The following is a 22,829-nucleotide window of genomic DNA, read 5'->3' as shown; positions in this document are numbered from 1 at the left end:
AGGTTGGCACTTAGTGATGCTAGAGAAGAGTGTCTCTGTTCCTCAAACAGCGACTGCCTTCCTGGACTATGTTATGATTGGGGAGACCATCTATCCCAATGACTTTTAAAGGCAAGCATGGTCTTTTCTGAGAGATTGACTGAGGAAGAGATAGACTCCAAATAACAATGTGTGGGACATTTAGATAGTAAACTTATGGATGTTTCTAACTAAGAACAGACTAAACAAAAGCGGGAAATCACCATGACAACTGAGGAGAGAAGCAACTGGATTCCAGATTTTCCAGCAGCTCTCTCCAAAACTCGGTGAAAAGTCTGAGAAAGCCTTTAAATGGACAACAGGTCATGTGAATTCCAGCGAATGAACCCCTGAAAGACAGGAAATGATGCAGGTGATTGGAATATGCGCGATCTTAGCTAAGTGAGCACCTAAGTGTAATATGAGACTTCAAAGGACGCAGACGGCGTTTTTCAACGTATTTCCTCTCCTACTCCACACTTCAATACTCCTTTCAAATTTCGTGTTCCTCGGTCAGCCCAGTTTCTTTCCTTCCCACCACAGCAAATTTTATGCTAGGAAGTACAGTCCTCTCCCCAAGGGGTGTGTGGAGGCATTTGCTCTGCAGTCTAGCAAAGCAACTAATATTTGTTCTATATCCTGTCCTTTTAAATAGGAAATCTTACTTTAGTACCTATTCTTAAATAATCAGTCATTTATTAAGTAGCAGTCCTGTGCTTAAATACTGCAGGAGATTAAAGGAAAAATGTAATACTTTGCCTATGTTCAGGGGAAAACAAAACCTACCCCGAAGAAAATAATGGCAGCATCAGCAAATGCTACATTAGCTGATGCCAGGAGGAAGAGTGACTTCTTTCCTCAAAAGAGGAAGAAATCCGTAGAGAGGCCACCCTCGGGGTGGAGGAAATAGAAAGCTGAGCCTGAATGAAGCCACAGGATTTAGGCACTAGGGAGAAGGGGCAAGATCCAGCAGAGGCTCAGCTCTTACAAAGATAAGAAAGTGCTAGACCCGAGCCAGTGACAGCAATTGGCAAGGGAAAGTTTGGTTTAATGGAGTTGGCACGGCTCAGTGATTAAAGGTAAAGAGACCGAGGTCCAATTCTGCCTCTACTGAAATGCGTGATGTACGATGTCAGGCAAGTCACTTAACTGCCCTAAACCCCGGTTTCCTCAGGCTTAAATGGGAAAATCGCCCCTACTTCACAGGGCTGTTGTGAGGATTAAATGAAATAATGCAGGCAAAGCACTTAGCATGCAGTAAGCACTTCCAAAATGGTGGCTGTAGTAACTGTTCTTTACTGAAGTTGAATAGGGAGAGAATGTGATGAATCGGCCCTGGAAAGTCATTGTAATTCTTGAGCAGGCTATTGGCTTTAATTAATGTGGGTTGGGGGAAGATTAATCTGGCCAGAGTTTGGAGGATTGATGAAGGGAAGAATCTGAAGACGGGGTGATGTCAGGAGGCTGTAAGAGTGATCTTGGCTCGATTTTCTGAGGCACTGAATTAGGCAGGTGGCAGTGAAAACTGAGGAGGAAGGAGAGTGGCAGATGGAGGAAAGAATCTACAGAATTCAGTGGCTTGGTCAAGGGGTAAGAAGACAAATGGAATTAGTCAAAGATAATCCCCAAACTCTCAGTTGTAGAAACTGGGTAAGCCAGTGACAGAAGGGGTTACACAAGCCATGCTGACATGCGTCCCTCTGACAGAGGAAAGCTGAGGTATCAGGGCAAGAGCTACCAGAAGGCGAGCCCCAGGAGGGCAGGGACCTTGGCGGTGCTACTGACCTGATACCCCCAGCAACGAGGACAGTGCCTCACATCCGGCAGAGGCCCCAGAGGTATTTTTTAATGAATGGATGGGTGGATGGTGAGAACATGGTGCACCCACAAGTAAGTAAGCTGAACAGCGATGTGAAGTAGCTGGTTTTTATATTATGAACAATAGAGCAGGCTCAGCCTTCAGCGTGGGTTAAATAAAAGTCCATATTTAATCTAGAAAGAAAAATGTTGCTCAAGGAAACATGAAAAACTGTCCATCCAATAGAAAGTATAAACTCTTGCAACTTGAACATTGATACAAAGGGAATTTTCTAATTCAGAGAACATAAAATAAACATACTTAAAATAGGGAGGAAAAAAAAACTTGTTCTTGTACGTATTGTTTTATCCTTTCTATCCTGGGTATAGGATAAAAGAAACCCCTTACTTGCTTGTTAGAAGAAGAAAGCTCTCACTTGAAGTTCCTACTTGGCAGATGTCAGTTGAAAGCTCTGCTTATGGAATATGTTGCAGTGTCAAACTCTGTTGGATAATTGTAGATGAATGTGTCATGTGTGACATGGAACCATGGCATGCTGTACATTACTGATTTCCCAAGTGTTTGGAGCAGGTAGTAATGTGCTGGGAAAGTGCTCTTTATCTATCCACACAGTGTACTTGTAGAGCAATGGGGAAATGCTTTTGGTGGAAATTACTTTAGTCAGAAAAAGAATCCATTTACAATATGCGCCTTCTAACATCTTTCAGACAATGCATTGTATTAAAGAGGCATTTTTTGATTAATGTTTTATAAACATTTTTCAGCATGACAGCTTAAAGCCCCTGTAAAATTGTAAATGCGTGCATCGTGTTCACTTCCATAAAGTCAAATGCCATCTCATAAAGTCTAGTTGGATCCTGTCAACCATGGTGACACAGAATCAGTACCTGGGAGCATTAAAATTAATTTGCTTCATTTATATTACTGCAGTGATAGCAAGATGAAAAGAGTCCTATATTTAAATTTTACTTTAAAAAGAAAACTCTTTCTAGTAAGTTTGTTTGGTTTTTTTTAAATTATTGCCATTTTTTTCTCCTACTTAAAGAATGTAGTGAAAACGGAGTGATAGCACCTACTCTATGCTCAAAGATGAAGAGACCGCCGGTGGTAGTAAGTGCAGTGAACACTAGGCTGGAGCGTGTTGCAGGTTGGGTAAGCATAGAGTAGAAAGGACCTGATGGCCAGCCTGGGACTTTGAGGATGGCATCCCAGAGGAGGCGACGTAAGAGCTGAGAGCTCGAGGAGTGGGTGAAGCAAGATGTGGGGGATGGGCATTGTAGGCCAAAGGAGCTCCTGTGTAAAGGCCTAGTTGGGGGCGGGGGGGGGGGGGCGATGGGGAGCAGCACGGGCATTCCTCCAGGCTGGAGCACGGAGGCAGGAGAGGGGAGGAGCGTGACATATAGAGACATAGAGGGATGGGGGCCAGGTCAGGAGGGTCCTCGTGCACCGCACTTAGGGGTCTCCCCTGGGTCACAGACTCTTGAGGAGTTTGATAGAATCAGATTTTGTGCTCGTTCTGGCCACAGAGCGGAAAAGAGCTTAGAGAGGACACACCTAAAGTCAGAGAGACTGGTGTGGAGACAGCGTGGGAATGCCATTGAGAGCTGACCGGTCTGAAGGAAGCTTATGGGGAGGAGGTGTGAGTGGTCACAGGGACGCCCAGGAAGTCACTTCGTGCAGGGTTAGGTCACATTCCGCTCGTGGCATGCCTCGCCCTTTCACAGAGCAGTTCATCTGACTGAAGGAATGAATGATCGAGTGAGTTGTTCAACAAGTGAGTGAAGAGGATGAGGGGGGCACGTGACATAGGCTTCTGGAATAAGAGCTACCGCTGGTGTTCTGACTTGACTTGAAGATCACATTTTGCCCAATTCATGACCAAGTGGCAGAAATCACTGTGTGGTGAGTGCAGGGGCTCCTACAGGTTCCTAACCTCGCTCTATTGAATTTTGCGTCATCATCCTGATAGTGATGGCAACGTGGCAAAGATGCCCTAGAACTGACGTATTGAACTCACTGCCTCCGAGTGATGGCCACCAGAGCATGGAACGTTCGAACGTCGAAAAGTTAACTCTCACTCAGCTTCTCCCAACTTCTTTCTACACTGACCTTCGAGGACATGAAAATGCAGACTGGAAGCTCTCTCCTGGGGGGCGGGGGGGGGGAGGACTGAAAGGAAAGCAGGGAAAAAGAAAGATGGAAAGATACAGATAAATAGGAGATTGAAAAGAAACCCTAATAATTGGGAAGGAAAGTAGAAATCAAATGATTGAAAAGTAAGGTGGATTTTAAGACTGAGGGAAGATAAAGATTCCCGAAACAAATAACATATGACTTGAATCACTGGGGTCCCCCTTCCCTCACCAAGTGATTGAGCTGTGCATCCTCCCCAGGAGAAGAACAAGCAAGGATACATGACAGGGACTTGGGTCCTAATCCCTGGAAGCTAGGCTTTTTTTTCTCTCTGTTATATTATGTTCAATCATATTTTTAACATTAGTCGCTTCGAGTGCTAGTGATAGGAAATTTGATTAACAATTAACGAGGAGGTATTGCAGGCACGTAAAGCGAGAAGGAGAAATCCCTATTTAATTCGTCGAACGTCTGTAGCAGCTGCTAGTCATCACGGATCCCTTCTCTTTGTCAAGCGAGGTGAGTAACTGTAACACAAGGCAAAGGAAGGAAAGCGCCTGTAACCGCCAGGGTCAGTCAGGAAAACTGAGAGCGCTCTTTCAACGTAGGAAAGATTAAACAGTGTCAGAAAACTGAAAGGGGGAAAGGGGGACGGTGAGGGCAAAAAGGAGTAAAGACCGCAGGAAGTAGCAAGAGCTAGGGGAACAAAGGGAAGTTGGGGTTCTCAGAGCCTAGGAGCTTGGAGGAGGAAATGGGGGCTCAGGCCCCTTAGGAGGGGCACAGCGAGCTATCAGCTGGAGCCAACTATTGCTGCCTCTGCCCCCTGAAGGTGCTGTTACTCGTAGGAGCCCCAAGTACCTCCTCCTCCAGCCTTCCTCTAGTGCCCCTGCTGGCAGAAGCATCCAGGGAGTGGGCAGACAAGGAGGGGTGGTGTTCGCAGAGCCCCAGCCCCAGCCCCTTCCCCGAGCAGCATACATACAGAAGAGTGCGTTTGAAGATGAGCCCCAAGAGCCGAAGAACCAGCACAGGGCCAGAAGAGAACATCACACAAATTGGGATGAGGGTCCAAAGAAGGTAGAAGGTCACTTGTACACTGAAAGCTTCTTGAGAGTAGAGACTTGGCTTCATCTTTCTGTCTGTGTGCCCTAGACACTTCTGGGGGTGTCCTAGCAATCACTTAGCTCCTTACGCATATGAAGTCACAGGAACATCCTGGTATGGATGGCCGGGGAGTTCGATGCAGACTTCTGCTTCTGGAAGTGCTTCTGGGAAGCATCCAAGAGGAAGGAGTTCCAAAAGAACCTCTGGACAAGAAAGTTTTTTGCGTACCACAAAGCTGCATTTCTGCTTAATGAAGCTACAATCCCCGTGGCACGTTGAACTGAAGACCTCTGAGACCTTGAACCTTCCTTGGCACAGAGGGCTAGAAATGCAGGTTGTGTGGGTTGCAGTTCAGACCCCACCACCTGGGACAGTTTCCTGACCCTGAGGTCCGTTTCCTCATCAGTAACGTGGTGCGAACACAAGTTTTCACCAGCCTCCCAGGGTTATCGTGAGGCTTCATTCATTCATGGGAGAGCACTTGGGCAGCACGTGACATCTAGTAAGCCCTCATGGCATACTAACGACGATGGGCATCATTATTGCTAGCTTCATGTACCTAATTCCCCACACTAAGGTGAATCTCTGCTGTGGCTTACCTTGAGACACCTTGTCTCTCTTGCAGCCAATTTCTGGTTACTGAGCCCACTTCAGCTTGCTGAGGAATGACAGAGCCCGAGTCTTCACCAAGAAAGGGTAGTTTGAGTGATTTAGCCCAGCAGCCATGGTCCTTGAACGCTGGGTCAGAAACCCCCGCTGTCATCACTTTCAGGGACAAGTATCTCTATATTCCTACCATTTGCTTCCTTCAGCCCCGCTTTTACTCCACCCCCATCCCTGCGCTCCTGAGCATCATCCCTTTGCGCCAAATAACCTCTCCTGGAAACAGGAGAAGGACGCTTAGCTCTTCTTTTCTCATCATGATAACTTCCCAGATTCATAATATCAGATGCTGCTTTTCCACTATCAATTGATTAAGTCTATTATTTTTAAAAAGAAAGCTCTTTTGTTTTTTATATTGGTGAGAAGACAGAAAGTGCAAAAATCTAAACATGTACTTTCCAAGCTTTGAGAGAGAGATTGTTGGGGACGAGTTAAGTGTTTTCAGTTTATGGCAATGATTTGTGAGGCTATGAAAAAGAAAGCGGCTATGAAATACATTTTTGCATAAAGGTTTGAAATTTATTAGAAGGTAAAAATAATTGAAAAAGCAGAGCTTTCCTCAGTGGGTTATAATAAAAAGTTATTTATGTGCCATCAGTGTGCATGTTTAGGAGCTTGGGTCCTTCTCAGAGGCTGTTCTCAAAGAAACAAGAAGGAAGCAAAGCTATTAAAGCTATTCCATTGAAAAAGCTGACATACATACACAGTAATTCTGACAACTGGGCCGTATTAAAACAATTGGTAATAGTAGTCAAATTGCTGGTGTCTGATTTCTCTTATAAAAGCTTAATAGGTACACACTGTAGGCAGCTGTTTGCAAAATCTGCAGACCTTGCCCTTGGTATAATAGAATGGTAGACTCAGGAAGTGTAGTATTCATTTACCTGAGTTCCATTAAGACCTTCACTGTGGGGTTTAAACATTCAGCCCTAACCTTAGAATTCACCTGCCACATAATATCTCATAAAGCGCTTTGAGATCATTGGCCAAAAGAGAAGGCACAAAGCCTCTATTAATGTTCATTTAGCGGAAGTGCCCTCCCACTTATAATGGTATATATCATATATTATCTTACCATATCCTTTCAGTTCTCAAAAGTGAACTTTGGGATGTGAAATGATGCCGGGCAGGCGTCCAGCAGACTGTTTCACGACAAAGCAAGAAAAGATCCATTTTTGAATCTCTGCTTTACTCATATTCTTCAGCCTTCTGAGAAGCAACTCTTCTCTCCTCTTCTTGGTAGACAGCCTGCTAATTTGCAGTGGGAATTATTGGTGCCTTTGAACGCTGACCACCTTGTCAGTTTCATCTGTTCTGGGTAGAGCTTAGAGTTTTAGGTAGTGAAAGGAAGATGGAAAGATTTAATGAGTCTTTTGAGACATTCCCTATGAACACATTCAGGGGGAAAGATGGTAATGACCTAGTCCAGAGTTCCAGTTTTAATGGAGTGTCTTTAGTTTGATGACAGACTGAATTTGCCTCTAGATTTTCTGTCTTCTTTGTTCATCAGGAATTCCAATGCTGAAGATTGTGTTTGCAGGCCACGAGCACCTCTCTCTAATATCTGTGCCCTTGCTCATATACCACCCAGTTCAGATCCTTCTGGGAAGTGTGTTGGTGCCAACAATAAAGTCTTGGATGGTGTCAAGGCAGAAGGTGAGACTCTGGAAAGATCTCATTTGAATCCAAATCAGACTCAAATGCTATTTTTGTTTTTTTGGGTTTTTTTTAAAGATTTATTTATTTATTTGAGAGAGCGAGAATGAGAGAGAGAGAGAGTACATGAGAGGGGGGAGGGTTAGAGGGAGAAGCAGGCTCCTTGCCAAGCAGAGAGCCCGATGCGGGACTCGATCCAGGGACTCCAGGATCATGACCTGAGCTGAAGGCAGTCGCTTAACCAACTGAGCCACCCAGGCGCCCCTCAAATGCTATTTTTGAATCTTAGCTGTTTGTATACTTTAACTTTTGCTAGCATATCCTCATCCTCAAGTCCATATTTTCTTAATCAATCACAATAATAATGACACATTGATCCATATCAATTTGAAAAGGAGGACTGAGGGTTACATGTTTTATATTGTTATGAAAATACAACTATACCTAAAATGCAGTTTTAGAAAGCTTTTAAAAAAAAAAAAATCCACTCACATTGGAGGACATATTGCAATGGGGTAAAGGTGAATATACTCAAAATATCCTACCCCTCCTCTCAGGTATACACCTTCTTTCCCCCACCCCGTCTTCCCTGCGTGTCCTGATTTCACATGCCTTTCTAAATCTGGTAGCACCTGGCTTTATCTAAAATGTCTACTTTATTTTTAATTTTCCAGACACCTAGTAACTTGTTTGCACAGCGAAACTATGTGCTGGAGCATTTAAAAAGTTTAATTAACATAGGAGCCCACACAATGTCAGTTTCACCATGCTTAGCTCAGAATCTTGTAACTTATTCGATATCTATAGATTTGCTTTCCTAAATTATCAGCCAAAATAAAATCCGGGTGATTCATACAGAGTTTCGATGCTGCGTGTACCATCGGAGCGCCCGGCGGGCTGTGGGCTGGCTCCTTCCCAGTGGCTCAGACGTTACAGGACTGCCCCGAGCCTGGGCACAAGGTGGCAGCTGTTACCAGGAGAAGAGTGGGAGAAAGAGACGGCCAGTGGCGGGGGCATGCCCGGTGTGGTGTCCTTAGTGTCCTGAAAATGGAATAGCCATGCTACCACCTGTTGATCTCTGTGTGTGCTAAGCACATCCCCATCTTCCCCTGGTTCGGAGCGTGGGCCCTGAGCCAGCCTGCGAGCTCAGCCACTCCTCTCCGGGTGACCCTGGCCACCTTATTTCACTTCTCTGTGCCTCAGACTCACGATAACATCTGCTCCTCAGAGTTACAGAGGCTCCTCTGGCAGGGGTTTGATGAAAGCTAGCTGCTATAATTATCACTATTGTCGTTGTTGTTCATTACTGTCTACAACACTGTAGCTAGCTCTGCTGTTGCCTCTGGACAGCTTAGGAAGGAGGCTCGGGGAGTGGAGCAACTTGCCCGAGGTTACGTGGGGTGGGTTAGTCAGTTCTAAAGTGAGGACCAGAACCCTGGTCTGTTTGGTCCCCAAAACCTTTCCCTGATACCACAAGGACACTCGAGACAGAAATACAACATTGTTTTTAGAAGGAGTGCCCTAGGTCCCCGGGATCCTACCTGAACAGGTTAGCCTACCCAGCACCTTCATTTATTTTTCCACTTACCAGAATGGTAGCGATTACCATTCCTTACTGGGTACCACTCAGGGCTCCAGTCCACCCACTCAACAGTTGGTAGAGGAGCGGTTTAGTACCTTTTTATTTCTATTACTATTTAGCCCTTTTGAAAACTTCCATTTATATCTGTCGATGTATATATGCACTGTTGGTCAGCATTGATACACATAAATTTTGACAAAGAATGAAGAAAAGTATTTAAAAATCCTAATATTCTGTCAAAAATATGCAGTTGTAGTGAACAACAAATTAAACAGAATGAAATTTGTCTTCTGAATGTTTAAAAGCAGAGTGACAGAAGCATTTCCAAAAGGGAGGCTAAATTGGACAATGCTGTTCATTCTCCTTTTGCACAGAAACCACTCCAAACCCGGGAGGTGTTGGCTGCCTTAGAATAATCCAGAAAGCGTGGAATATTTGCCCATCCCATTTGACCACAAAAATAAATACAAACTGTCAATCATAAGGGTATCCATGAGTATCTCTTCTGCTTTACAAATAGGACTGATTGAGACCCATGGCCACCCTCCAGTGTGCAGCGGGATGGTGTGAGTAGCCAGAGGGGGCTGGAGAAATGACAAAGTCCACTAGCCAGTGAGGTGGGCAGGTGGACCCGTTTGTGTCCAGAGGTTTGGATTGTGGGTTAGGTAATGCTATCGGGGTGGGTGGGCTTCGTCTTCCTTCTAGTAGCATAAATTATCTGGTGTTAATTGATGCTTTCATTTTGTTCATAGATACTGTCCAGCTCTGAACATCATGTTGTCCTTTCTTACAGGGAGTGAAATTGACGAGGCCAACAGTATAAGAAAGGAGGCACTCTTCATGCAGCGATGTATATATGTACAGGATTGTACATACAAACAGTTCTGAGGGCTTGTACTTGGGAATGTTGCTTCGATGCATATTTTATTTTTTTACACAAAAATATGATATAACAGTTTAAGTGCCTTAAAATGTATTTGACAGGAGCGTTATTTCCAAAACCTACTTTGTTGGTTACTGCCAGGGGTGGTACCATATTTTGGAGTGGTTTAATTTTTTTTTTCCAAACACAGGAAACCATGATCGTGACAAAAAGCAAACATGCTTTCCTCGTACCACCTTTGGTGCAATACAGCCCTTCACTAGTTACTGTGCTGTTTGAAATGAGGTCACACCATCAGGAAAATCCCTTCTGATGACAGTGAAAATTTCCAAAGTCTTATTCATGAATACTTTGATTTACTGTGCGATTCTTTGTTTCTACAACTGTGACATGTCTCTTCCTTATCAACTCAGCAGGGGTCATGGATTGCATAGATGCAGAAAGGCATAAGTTATCTGCATTTCTTGACATCATTTTTTAGACATTCCTTCAGATAGTTTCCACACAGAAATTCCTCAGTCCCATTATGAGATTGTGGTGTTATATGTCTTAAATTTATTATAAGCTGCTTCAAAGAAAGAGCCTGATGTTTGAGTTAGAAGTAAGTGAAGTTTTGAGGTAAACTACAGGACTTGTATTCAGGATTTTTAAAATTATGTTTCATTTATTTTCCCTTTTTCTGCCATAATTTCTTTCTTAACTGTTTTCCAGCACACTTGCCAACTCCTAACAGCCAAATGTGAGATGTAAAAATGTTACAGTCAGTTTGAGAACAGCAACAGTTAATGATGGATTATATTCACATTCCACAACTGAGACCAAAATTTTTTCTTGTTACACAGATGTCTGAGCACAAATTGCCCCTTTTAGCCAGAAGCAGCCTGTTTCATCCTTGAATTAAGCACACTTAAAGGCATTTGAGACAAGTTATTAATGAAAATTTCCTTGGCAGATTTGACAAATGTTTGCAACAATTTCTTAAAATTAAATCATATTGTTCTTATGAATAAATAAAAATATAAAGGTCATGGGACACAAACAAATGTTACATATACACATTCTGTCTAGCCAGATGGAAAGAAAAATGGGCACAGAAAATGCAAAACCATTCATTAACCAAAAGATCAAATAAAACAAGTCCCCAGTTGGGCATCAGCTTTCAAAGGAGAATTCAATCTTTTCTTCCACTGTGGCTGGACGAACTTTCACTGGACCCAAATAGAGAAGAAAGCGATATAGAGAATTAAAGGACACTGTTCCTCTGTTTCCTGCCCAGCATTCTGTCACGTCCTCTCTGCATGTCCTCTCTTGATTTGACAGACAGTATCGGCATCCTGGGTCACACTGACGCTGACTCTGTGGTCAGCAACAGAAAAGATCCTTCCTTAGAAACTTACCAGGTTTATCAGTAGCGTAAATTCATATTATCGTCACAACCCGGTCTCATCTCGTGTTCCTTCTGACCATTTCAATATTACTGAACCTCATAAATTTCACAAGAGTTATCCTCAGTGTAAATTTTAAGGCTAGCACCAGACTCTGCAAAAATCTGTGGTGAACAGGCTGTTTGTCAAGAATTTCACTTATATCTAAAACTCCAGTAATTTCGATGCTCACAAATGGAGCACAGGAAGGTTTTCATGTTTTGTTCCTACAAGTTTCTTGGAATTTCAGAGGCAATGGGGTTGTCTGTCTGAGCTATAAAAATCTTTCTCCCTAGCATTAGAATACTGATTTTTTTCTCCCCAACTTATCTACCTCTATTGTCTAACACCTACAGTAGGTGTGATTATGGGATAAGGTTCAACTGAAAATGCTATAACATGCTTTAAAAAACATGTTTTTTTTTCAAATAATCTCTACATAGTGCATTTTGATGGCTTTAGTGATACGTTTATGCCTATTTCTTTTTTTACACAGATACTGTGGTGTATTTTTCCATAAAGAATTAAAAAATAAAATCAAAATGTATTTGTAAGTCATGCTTATTGAGATTTAATTATTCACCTCAAAATATTTTATTATTGTGTTATGCACTGTCAGGCTATCCGTTTATGCATTTTTTTTTTTTTTGTCTAAATGTATTTATGAAGGAAATACATTAGATTATGTTTACTCATTTTTCCACTTGGTTTTTTTTAAGTGGTTGTTACGAAATTTGATTTTTTTAAATGGGTGATAATGTTAATCTTTTCATGTGTTCTTTTCTAAGTTTTAAATTCTGTATTTTTTTAAAATTCCCTATTCTGTTTAAAACTAACACACCTCTGGCTAATGTTCAGTGTTTGTTTATGCTAAATACCAAATTTTTACAAAAGGATTGGTGAAATAATAAAGTGGATTATTTATGATGAATGGAAGATGGAAATAATTCTATGATTAAACAAAGAGATGTTTCAGAAATCACAAGAGAACCTGTGGCTTATTTTTAACCTGGTTTCAGATGCACTAATAATGCCTTCCAAGTCTCTCTCGATTTCTCTTTATTCATTCCGGTACTATTATATCATTTGTGCTTAAAAACACATAAGCTTCATAATCGTCCAGGTATCCATGTCATCAATACCTCCACCATGGCATCACGTTAAAATCCAAAATTCGCCCTTGCTTTTTGGTTAGAGTTGTTTTCTCTGCAACAGGGTTGAGAACCAAAAGAGAAACATACCCAACAGGAGGGGCCAAATTTAAGTGATCTGAATTTCAGGCACCCTCGTCATATTTTCAAGGGATAGAAAAGACAGAGCCTTGGAACACCTTTTCCAAGCACAGTGTTTCTTTACGAGCACCTTACCTTGTGTAGAATTCCATATTTGTGCCTTCTTCTTTGGCTGTCTTCCTGGCTTAGCAATCCTCTTCTCCCTGGCAGGCTGTTGGAAATGCCATCCCCTCAACGAGGCTTTCCTGCCCGCCCCCCCAACCCCAAGCCAGCACCAGACTTGCTCCCTGTGACATACCCTTAGAACTTGTCCTTCAAGTTCTGAAACCTTTGCCTCATCTGATCATGACGTTGCATATGTCTCCTACAGTGTGGCCCCCATTTCTGTTTCTCTGCAGTGCCTAGCACAGTGCCCGGCTCAGAGCAGTAACCAAAAAATGCATGTCAATTTTCTCAATTGTGATCTTAATAAGTAGGACATGAACCTTCGAAATTATGAGAGAGCACTTCCCTACATATAGATCACTACTAATTTACAAGGAAAACTGACTTCTTTACTGCTGTTCCTATCTGAATAAGACTGGAGCTGCATCGTGCTACTCAGAGAAATGCATTACTTCATAGTGGTGTAAATATGAACTCTCCAAGGTGACATTGCAGGTGTGAAAAGCAAACAACTTTCATCTTCTCTGCTCTGACAGCACAGTAAACCCTCAATAATTCAGGCTAAATCAGGTTGGGTCAATCGGAATTAGTGACTACTTTATATGCATAAAAAATAAAGAGTTTCCCTTGTAGAAGTTTTAACATACTACAAAGAGTAGATACAGATTATTATGATTATCATCCTATCATTGGTTTGTATATAGACATAAATGAAAGGTCTTACAAGAGTGTATTCTCTCTAGCAAGCCAACTCATCTTATTTACACTATAGGACAGTTTCTCAAATGTGAGTAAAATAGAACCTCATTCAAAGGGAAAAAAAATTTCTCGTAGACCCTGGGAAACTCATCTACAGAGCCAATTCTGAGAAACTGCATTAAACAGTATATGACCATAACTAACAATCCATCGGGGCCCATGTGCTTGTGGACACAGGCGAGGACGAGACCCATGAAATCACAGCACCGTTCTGAGTCATAGATGGTCCCCTGGATGATTTCAACAACTCAGAAATCCCAGACAGCCCAGGGTTTCTGTGAGACCAGGCCTCAGAGTCCGCTGACAGGAAAAGACAACACACTGAAGAGATCGATCCTGGCCTCAACCATACGCATGGATCATTCCCTCCACTACTCCAGATGTGAAATCCTTACAACATGGTTGATTTGTACTCACTGCTGGAAGCTCTAGAGTCTGACTCTGGGTGTTCATGGAGAGCACTGTTGTCAGTGTGGCGTCCTGGGCTGGTTTTGCCAACGTGCTAAAAGCTCATCCTGTATCTTTTCCACCAATACGTGTTCACCACGACTTCCTACCCTGGGCCCCGCTCCCCTGGCATCTTACGTGTGGTGTGTTCTGACAGTGCCCTCACCCCACAGCCATACCTGAGAAGTCCTATGCGTGTTGAAGATGGAGCAAAATACCATTTTATCGCTCACCTCTCTGCTTACGAAGCCAAAGAGTTGTGTGACATCCTAGATTTGTTACTAGGATCAAATGAGATAATCCCCACAAACAGCTTGTCACAGCACCTGCCACTTGGCAAGAACTCAATTAGCGGCAGCCATTATCATTGCCCAACAACGGATGGGACCTGGGTAAACCACGCTGGATGTGTAGAGTCAGGTGTCAGGCTCAGTTCTGCATGACTTCTAATTATGCAAAAGACCTATTACAAAGTCCATTAAATGTCACTAATCAAGTCAGGAGGTGACCAGGGCATGAGTCTTACTTCATCAGTTAATGAAGATACCTGACTCTGAATTTCAAGATGGTTGCAGCATCTATCCCTGTCTTCCAGCAGGGATGGGAAGGCCCTCCCAGCCCACCATTGCTATCTGGGTCACGCCTTTTTCTGCCTACTCCTAAGAACTCCAAGCAGAAACTTTGCCCAGTTTCCCCCAAAGCCCTGAGTCTGGCTAAGAACCATCTGAAAAAGCAGCTGACAGAGCTGCCCCCATATTGATTCCGATTGACTAATGCCTGCCTGGGATGAGTTCTGATTCGGGGGGCTGCTCCCAGAGCAGGCACTGTGGTCACATCCCTCTCAGAGGGCCCTTCCTTGAGCTCCCTGCAGCCAGGCTGAAACGTTCCCCTTCCGCTCAGTTGAGTGCCACCGTGGTCCTGGCGTGGCTGGCTGTCCATTCCCCACGCCCCCTTTCCACTCACCCCTTTAAGGTTAACGTTCCCAGGAATTCCCGATTTTTCTTCCCATCCCCCACCCCCTGCTTTTCCCAGTGCCTTTCCCACGGCCCCAGCATGAGCCACCTTCTGTAAACCAGCAAGAGCTCCCAGACCAGTAGCCCTGAGTGCACATCTGACTACATTTGGACATTTCCACGTGGGTATCCTCAAGGCACCTCCAACCCCACACCCCTGAAGAAAAGCCAGCCACCTTTTCCTTTCCTTTCCCTACACTCAGCCCTCCCCAAGCCCACCTCCTATGTTGCCACAGCAACCAGGCCTGGTGACCCATCCCCCCAGACCTTCACCTCTCCCTTTTCATCTTCACTAGTCACCAAATTCTCTTGAGCCTATTACAGATCTTCTCCTTAATCTCCACCTTCCTCACCCCACTGCCACTGTCTTAAAATACCTTAAAAATGTTATTTTTTTCCTCCAGTAATACCTTTCTCCAATCCAGGGCACATTTATCAATCGCCTGCCATGTGCCAAGTGCTCTGCTAAATTCTTTACGTGAATTAACCCCACTTAATCCTTAAGACAATTTTGACATTGGTGTGATTATTCCCATTTTACAGATTAGAAAGTGGAGGCTCCAAGAAACTAAGTTCCAGGTGCCACAGCTCATAAGTGGTGCAGCCTGGATTGCCTCCTGGGTTGCTGACACGGCCAGCACCTCTGTGCTAATGACTCCCCATTTTCAGGATCCCACCACAGCCCCCACCGCCGGGAGATACAATCATCGGTTATTACCAATTGCCTACTGCATTTCTTCACTTGCTATGATATCACTTATCAGGTTGTGCCGGACTATCTTTGTCCACATACCTCTCCCCCTCTAAATAATTCACTTCTTCAGTGGAGGACTTTGTTTTGCTTATCTCTATAACCCTGATGACTAGCAGAAAGTTTGCCTGATATTAGGGACCTCAATAAATGTTTATTGAATAATGAGTTAACCTATAAAGCCCTCCAGATTACTTTTCTGATTCTGGAGGGCAGATGTCTTCAGATTATGAAACAATATTTTTGGAGAGTAGCATGTGACTCAATTATCATTCAGTGAATGGAAAGCATCATGTGAATCAATCTACAAATGCTTCTGAAAGGACTCTTTTTTCATGAAAACAATAAAAATAATAATGACAGTTTCAAGGCCAGAGTATCTAGACCTCAGTATCCCTCCCGATGCACATTCCTTGTTTTGCCATCCGCTGTGGGAGCCATCTCTCTGGCTGCTGTATGTGCAAGGGTTCTGAGGTCAAGGTCAGACATCCAGCCTGGAGAAGCATGTAGCTTTTGGCCCCAGGCTCATCAAACAGACCCTGACTCTCTGACCTTCGTCTGCCTTCTGCTTCTCACTCCTCCGGGACACACATGCGTCCCTGCTCACCCTCCTGGGACATTAACCACTCAGCCCCAAATGCTAAGTGAGGATCCAACCAAAACTCAACTGGCGAGGAGAATGCATGGGCAGATGCAAGAGAGAGCACTGGGCCAGGCATAACAAGGCCAGGCAGGCCAGTTATTGTAAAGGGAGCCCTACATCAGGGCCTTTTACCTCTGGGTCACTGGTTCAAATCCAGCCAGGCCTCAGCTGACAGAAAATCATTACCGGCTCTGTGTCAGCTTGCTTGACAGATGGAAAATGAGTTTCTGTCTCCGTCCAGCCGGCAAGTGTCCACATCACACTTGGCACTAAGCAGCTCTCGACTCTGTGGAGACAGAGGAGAAGTCAGGCGACAGTCACCCTGGGGTCAGGCAGGTCCCTGAGGTCAGGCGAGCCTGCCTTTCAGCGTTCTCTGCGTGCGGGTCTGACAGCCTCCTTGTCTCAGCCTTTTCATGAGCGCTTTATTAATCTGCTTGTATTTTTTTTGTCTGAAGACATTGTTTAACAAGTCGTTTGAAGTAATGGAACAGCTGAGAAAATCTGATTCCGCGGCATCGAAAGATGAGCAGCCAAATTATAACAGAATAATATCTAAAAGGACATTTTTTCTCCTTGGTTGGGCTGGGCCAGGCCAGGCTGGGCCGGGAGCCCTGGGCTGCTGAATACGTGCAGCGGAAGGGGTGGGGCTGCTGGGCAGGGTGGGCTGGAACCACAGCCTTCACCCTGAAGCTCCCTAGATAAGGGGCAGCGGGAGACAGTTCCCTCTGGGGCATTTGATTCTCCTCTCTTCTTCCCTCTTAAGAGCATCAAAGCCACCGGTCTAAAGGCATTTCAAGCTTAGAAGAATCCTCCTTCCCTTCCTGTGCAGAGACTAGCTCTGCCAACCCCTCGGAAGGGTGTCTACCATCAGACACCCACACACTGGGCTTTCCTCATCACAGCCACGTAGGAGGAATTCACACCCAGCACCCTGATGGTTCTGAGAAATGCAGAGCATAGTCTGACTCGGCTGCATATTTCCCAACCTCCTCCCCTTCACAGGGGCTGAGAAACCTGTCAGCGCTGTGCCACTCTGGGGCTGTCCTTGGAGAGCTTCACCATCAGAGGTGTTCTTTTTAACTCTTCCTGGGATTGCCGCCAAGTTGCACCCATCCTGGGTCATCCAGGAAGCCCCCAGTCCTCCCAAGACTGACTGAACAGAATGAGCCCATTCAGCTGTTTAGATCCATCCCCAGCGAGTTTGCTGTCTGAGATTCCTTGGCCAGCATGGGGCACATTGCGTGGTCCCCTCTGTTGACGCTCTAGAGTGTGGGAGCAATGGGTCCCACAACTCTAGAGTTCACCTGGCTTGTGGCAACCTGGCCAAGGCATATGGAGGGACCTTCTGAGCCATCTCTGAGAGCAAAGAACCAGGGAACCCACAGCCACATTTCTGTCCCTGGAAAACCCACTTTCCCCTCCTTTCTGTGTCCCTCAAACCCTGCTTGTTAGGACAGGAGCCTGGGGTCCCCAGACCTGAGCTTGGCCTCACCTCACCTCACCTCTTATTTGGTTGATCTGGGGAGGAGAGACAGGAGCACAGAGAAGAGCACAGGGCTCAGGACCACCATGGCACGTGCCTCTCTCACTTCCCCGTCTTCTTATCCTCTCCTCGGAGATTTCTGAAGCAGAAAGAAGCCCCGAAATGCCCAATTTGCATTTTTCATTCTGTTCCCGCTCTCTGTTGGACACACCGGTATTATCAAATAGAGATGACCCCAGTTGTATGTGTTGTTGTTCACATATACCAGCAGTTTTAATATAGATTCCCTGCTGCATCTGAATTTCTGTGAGGGCTCTACCCATATGTGCAGTCACTGTTACAGCATATGGTGTTACTTTCCTTGACAAACCGGACAGAAGCTGGGTTTTAAAGCCCTGTGCATGTGTGTGCACGTGTGTGTGTGTGTGCACCCTTGGTTTTAGTTACGAAGTCATATATACTCATGGAAAAAAAAATCGGAATGGAGTAGAGCGAGAGCGGGGTCTGCAGAGCCCACTTGGGAGACCTCTGCCCCCCAGCCCCTCTGCTCTTCGCTTCGCCGACTCCCTCCACCGCTGCAGCCCCGAGCCCACAGGGCGGCCCTTCTGAGTCGCCTGCAGCCGCCTAGCTTCTCTGCAGAGCCCTCAAGGCTACTTTCAAATGCGGCCCGCGCCCCCTCCACAAAGAGGAGCGGAACATGAGGAAGTCCGCAGCACAAAACCCAGGGACAGAGAGAGGTCTTTTGAGGATTGCTTGTCTGCTCATGTGTGGGAGGGCACAGAGGGGACAGGGTCAGCAGAAGGGAATGGGACAGACACCTGCCTGCCAGACTGGGCCTGAAGCAAGCTGTGGTCTTGGGCCCTTGGACTAGCCCTGATCTTCCAGTACGTGAGACCCCCCAGGGAAGGGCCCTCCCTGCTGCCCCCACCCGAGCTGCGCGAAGCTTCCACCCCGAGACACTCGTGTACACAAAAAGAAGCAGATGCCTTTGTGCTCTCTGGCTTCCTTCTCTAGCTGTGCTTCTGGAAGGATGAGGACGATTTCCAAGTGAAGGCCGAGGGCTTGCCTTGACATTTAGAGAGGCCGTCTTTGCGGAAGGGCGAGACGCAGCATCCGACTGGTCGCCAGCGCTGAGCCAGGCACACGGCAGACGTTCTGTGAAATGTTACGTGGAAGTGAACTGCTTCCACCCCCAGTCCCACCACTGCGCTGTGTCCTTCTTCAAAACACCGCTCCCCCCGAGTCTGGTTTCCTGCTCTGAAATGGGGGTGAGGATGGCACCTCACAGAGCTGTTTCCAGGATGGAACGAGGTCACTCACATAAGGGAATGACGTTAACTCCAAAGGGTGACAGGAATGTCAGAGATGGGAGAGCGGAGTCCTGTGTATCAGATGTGTGCCCAGAATTGAGGTTTTAGGGCTAAAAGCTGCTCTGATGTACCCACTGACGTTCTTCTATTCTCTGGGTAAGAAAATTGTAAGAATAATCCTTCCCCACCCCTCCGCCACCTCCACCAATGGAACTCAACGGAGCGCAGTGGAGCTATTTCCTTTTGGGTGGAAAAAATATTTATTTTTCTAACACGGGCTGTGTGAAAAAGGGTGGGGGGGGGGAAGGCTGCTCACCACCGCCCTGGACAGCCCTGGCTACACAAAATATGCACAGCGTCCTTCCAGCACCGAGACTTGGTCTTATTTACACTTATTTACATATCGAGCGAGATCTCCATGGCTGCCTGCCCGGAAGCCCTATTTTTCATTGTTGGCCACCCAGCTGCCCCCTGACCCTTCCTGGCACTTTTCTGAGGATTTCCGGCCACTGCTAGCCTGTAGGGAAGGGCAGCAGATAGGCTCCTTGGAGGGGAGCTCAGCAAAGGCTGAACTCCCCCAGAGGCCCCGAAATTCAGCATCTCACAGCCCCTTTGGCAAGGCGATTCCCAGTCTGCTGGGGCCGGTCCCCCACGGAGCAGAAGGGGGTTTGGGCTCTGGCTGGTGGGCCAGCTTAGCAGCTTGGCCGGCTGCATCCCATGTGGACAAAAGGACAGGGGAAGGGGGAAGCAGCTGCCGGTTCGCTTCCCAGCTTCCCTCTCTGGCTGCGCTTCTAGGAGAATTAGGAAGAGTTCCAAGTGAAGGCAAAGGCCTGGGTCCAAAATTTAGACAGACTGGGTTTTTTTCCTTCTTCTTTTTAAAACACGGCATTTCCTAGACAGAGCAATAAAATATATATTGATAAATATTTTCCAAGAGTGCCCTCTAGTGGAAATCTAGAGGCAGGAGCACATCTTAGGAATAAGTGACTTGGATCCCAAACTCCCGGAAAAAAATAAAGCTCATTCAAGCGAGACCTCCTTCACACGTGATCTGAAAACATATCACGTTTCTCCCACGAGGCCATAAAATGTCACATGGCCTTAATTGGAAACGAAGGCTGCCTTAAGTCTTTAAAACGAAATCGTGCTCTACTTTTGGAAGTGGAAACCGTCATGTTCTATGGACGGTATTTTGAAACCCCCAAGTGCAGAAAAAGCGTGTGGAACGGGACGACGAAAGAGAGTCACTGGTCGCATTCCTAGGCTGGCACGTGTTGCTGGCTGAGCGCTTTTATTTGGGCTGTGGGGGAAGCCAAGGCGGCAGTAACGTCCAGCCTCAAAGGCCACACACACTGCTGGGTTTTTACCTCGGAGGATGTGGGACAATGAGTCATTTGTGCCTCTTCCTGGTTCTTCCTGGCCAAGGTCAGCTTTCCCACTGGAACCGAGCAGCTTGGCGTGGGGCCCGAGCCGTCTGGAGCCTCTGAATGGTGCAGAGCCCACGGACGGGGGGCGCCCCCACCGCGCTCCTGGGGCGGGCGGCCCAGGTCGGGCTCCCAGGCAGCCCCTGTCCAGTCGCAAAACCTCACTCACCCTGCTCAGTGTAGCAGCAAGGGCCTCCTCGTGGAGGCCAGAGGAAATCATCAGTCCCAAATAAAGGTTCCCCGGGGCCCCATTCTGTGAGAAGGTAACTCGAATGGCTTCTGACCATTCTCATCCTTGCTGGTGAGCTTGGCAAAGATGATTCACTTCTATCCGCTTGGGTGGATTCCGATTCATCTCGTAACCACTGCCACTACCAGTGGTGAGGAAAGAGCTGCCGGTCACTTATTTCTCCATCCAACAAATGTATTTTGAGCACCTCCTCTGTCTCAGCATGTTCTAGACTCTGGCCACCAAGGCAGACAAGGCCCTGATCTCGTGGGAATTACAGTCCAGGGTGGAGATGGATGACCTACAAGATACCGTGTTGAGCCTCTGAAGGGAACTAACAAGAGTTAGTTGAGTGAGTAGCAAAGGACCGAGACGGCACACTGATTATACCTCCGACTGAATGTGTTGCTTCGCTAGCTCTTTCCAGTGGCACAGTCTGGCCTGTGTCCTGAGAGAGGCCGGGGAGATGCTCCTCCAGCAAACCAGCTCAGCTCTCAGCCCACACCCCCAGCGTTCCTCCTGAGCCTCCTTCCTGCGGTGCCTCTCCTCCCGTAGCCCAAGGGACAGGTCTCCGGACTCAGAGAAAAGATTGCCCTCTACTGATGCGAAACGCATCCCTGACCAGACCTCGGGCAGGAACAGGAGGGAAGAAAAGGCCACCAGAAGTGACCACTGACAGTTCCTCGGCTGTGGCCGGGGAAAGATAATAACGCACTCAGCTACAGGCGGATGGCAGTGTGCTGATAGTTCAAGTGCAACGACGGATAAGGGCATATGCCCACCCGGATGGAGTGTGTGGGCAGGCCTCCCTGAGAAGTTTACATTTAAGCATCTATTGTGTCCCAGCTATTTACCGAGTCAGAGATCGGGGATACAAAGATAAAGAAAAGTGCTTCCTGTACCTTCAAAAGGTTCGGAGCCCCGTGGCGAAATAATAATCTCCTAGGATTAAAACAACAGGATTTCAAAATAGCCCTAAGGTCTACCGCTCACAATAAATCTGCCAAGTAATTCATGCCCCATTTTAGAGATGTGGAGATTGAGCTATGGGACATGAAGGACCTTCCAAAGTGGAGCTCATCAGTCACACTGTCAAGTTTGGGCTAAGGCCCTTCCTACCTCCCAAATATTTTATTTTTTTTCTTTCGTACAGCATGTTGCTTGGTAGAAATGGGGATGAACTGTGAGATCCCAACGTCTCTCTCAGCCCAAAGGTTTCATGGGGGCACACTGCACCGTCCCACGTGGGTTAAGAGAACACTGCCCTTTGCCCTTGTCTCCCAGCACCTGGCTGAAGGACTCTTCCTCCATCTAGAGAAATAGGTTTCTTAGAGCAGTTCTGTTCAGCCGAGTTCTCAGCCCCAAGGACTTACGGGAAGTATTTTGAGGAGGAAGGACAGAGGGACAAGCAAAGGAGAGATGATCGAGCTGGACGTCTTTCACTCCAAAGTACCTGTGCTTGGATCCGTCTATGTATGGGGCTTCCATTAAGAGCAGATTCTTTTTGAAAAAGGAATTCTGAAGATTGGGAGAAAGGGAAGGAGGTGGATTGGGGTCAGGGGCTGGGTGTAATAACCTTCATCTTGGTGTTGGGTCTAGGGCCCAGCTTGGAAATCGGACAATATCGCCACCCTGCCATTGGCCACTCCATAGAGGCAGGGACCATGCCTTTCCTCCCTCGGTATCCTGCACCTTTAATACAGATTCTGCCACGTGGCGGGTGTTCAATCAATGTTTACCTAAGTGATCTGAATTAATTAATCTGAATTAATTCAGGCTTCAATTAAGTCTCCAGCTTGGGCGCCCTCCCTTTTTACTCCCTAATGTTCAACCTCTCATCTTCCGAGTCAGTGGCGACCATTCCCAGAAAGGGCTGGAGATACGACAAAAGGCTTTCCTCCAGGATCCAGGGGAAGCCTTCAGGAAGCACGGCCCATGGACCTAGCACAACATGGACCATGCTGCCTCCCCAGGGCTATCCTACAAAAATAATTGCTGGTCCCATGGGTACTTCTGCTTTACACTCAGGAAGAACTGGGAGCATGCTGCATGTCTGCTCGCGCTGGAACAATGAGGAACAAACATGAGCCTGGG

At 46.2% G+C, this 22,829-nt stretch overlaps 1 protein-coding gene across 8 annotated transcripts in view; it reads left to right on the top strand.

The window, feature by feature from the left end:
• SLC10A7 (solute carrier family 10 member 7) overlaps nucleotides 1-12,254 on the top strand; it is a 256,508-nt gene extending 244,254 nt beyond the window's left edge. For 3 of the 8 annotated variants that reach the window (XM_036077808.2, XM_036077810.2, XM_036077806.2), the window contains 2 exons: nucleotides 7,245-7,390; nucleotides 9,766-12,254. In XM_036077808.2, the coding sequence (XP_035933701.1) occupies nucleotides 7,245-7,390; nucleotides 9,766-9,795 (176 nt within the window). In that variant the 3' untranslated portion in view covers nucleotides 9,796-12,254. Of the gene's footprint in view, nucleotides 1-7,244; nucleotides 7,391-9,724 lie in introns of all 8 variants that reach the window. The other 5 variants (XM_036077807.2, XM_036077809.2, XM_036077805.2 and 2 more) reach the window with 3 other exon arrangements.
• The last annotated feature ends 10,575 nt before the right edge of the window (nucleotides 12,255-22,829 follow it).

Source organism: Halichoerus grypus, chromosome 3, assembly GCF_964656455.1.
Source record: "Halichoerus grypus chromosome 3, mHalGry1.hap1.1, whole genome shotgun sequence".
Taxonomy (NCBI): domain Eukaryota; kingdom Metazoa; phylum Chordata; class Mammalia; order Carnivora; family Phocidae; genus Halichoerus; species Halichoerus grypus.
This window is presented reverse-complemented; position numbering and strand designations above follow the sequence as displayed.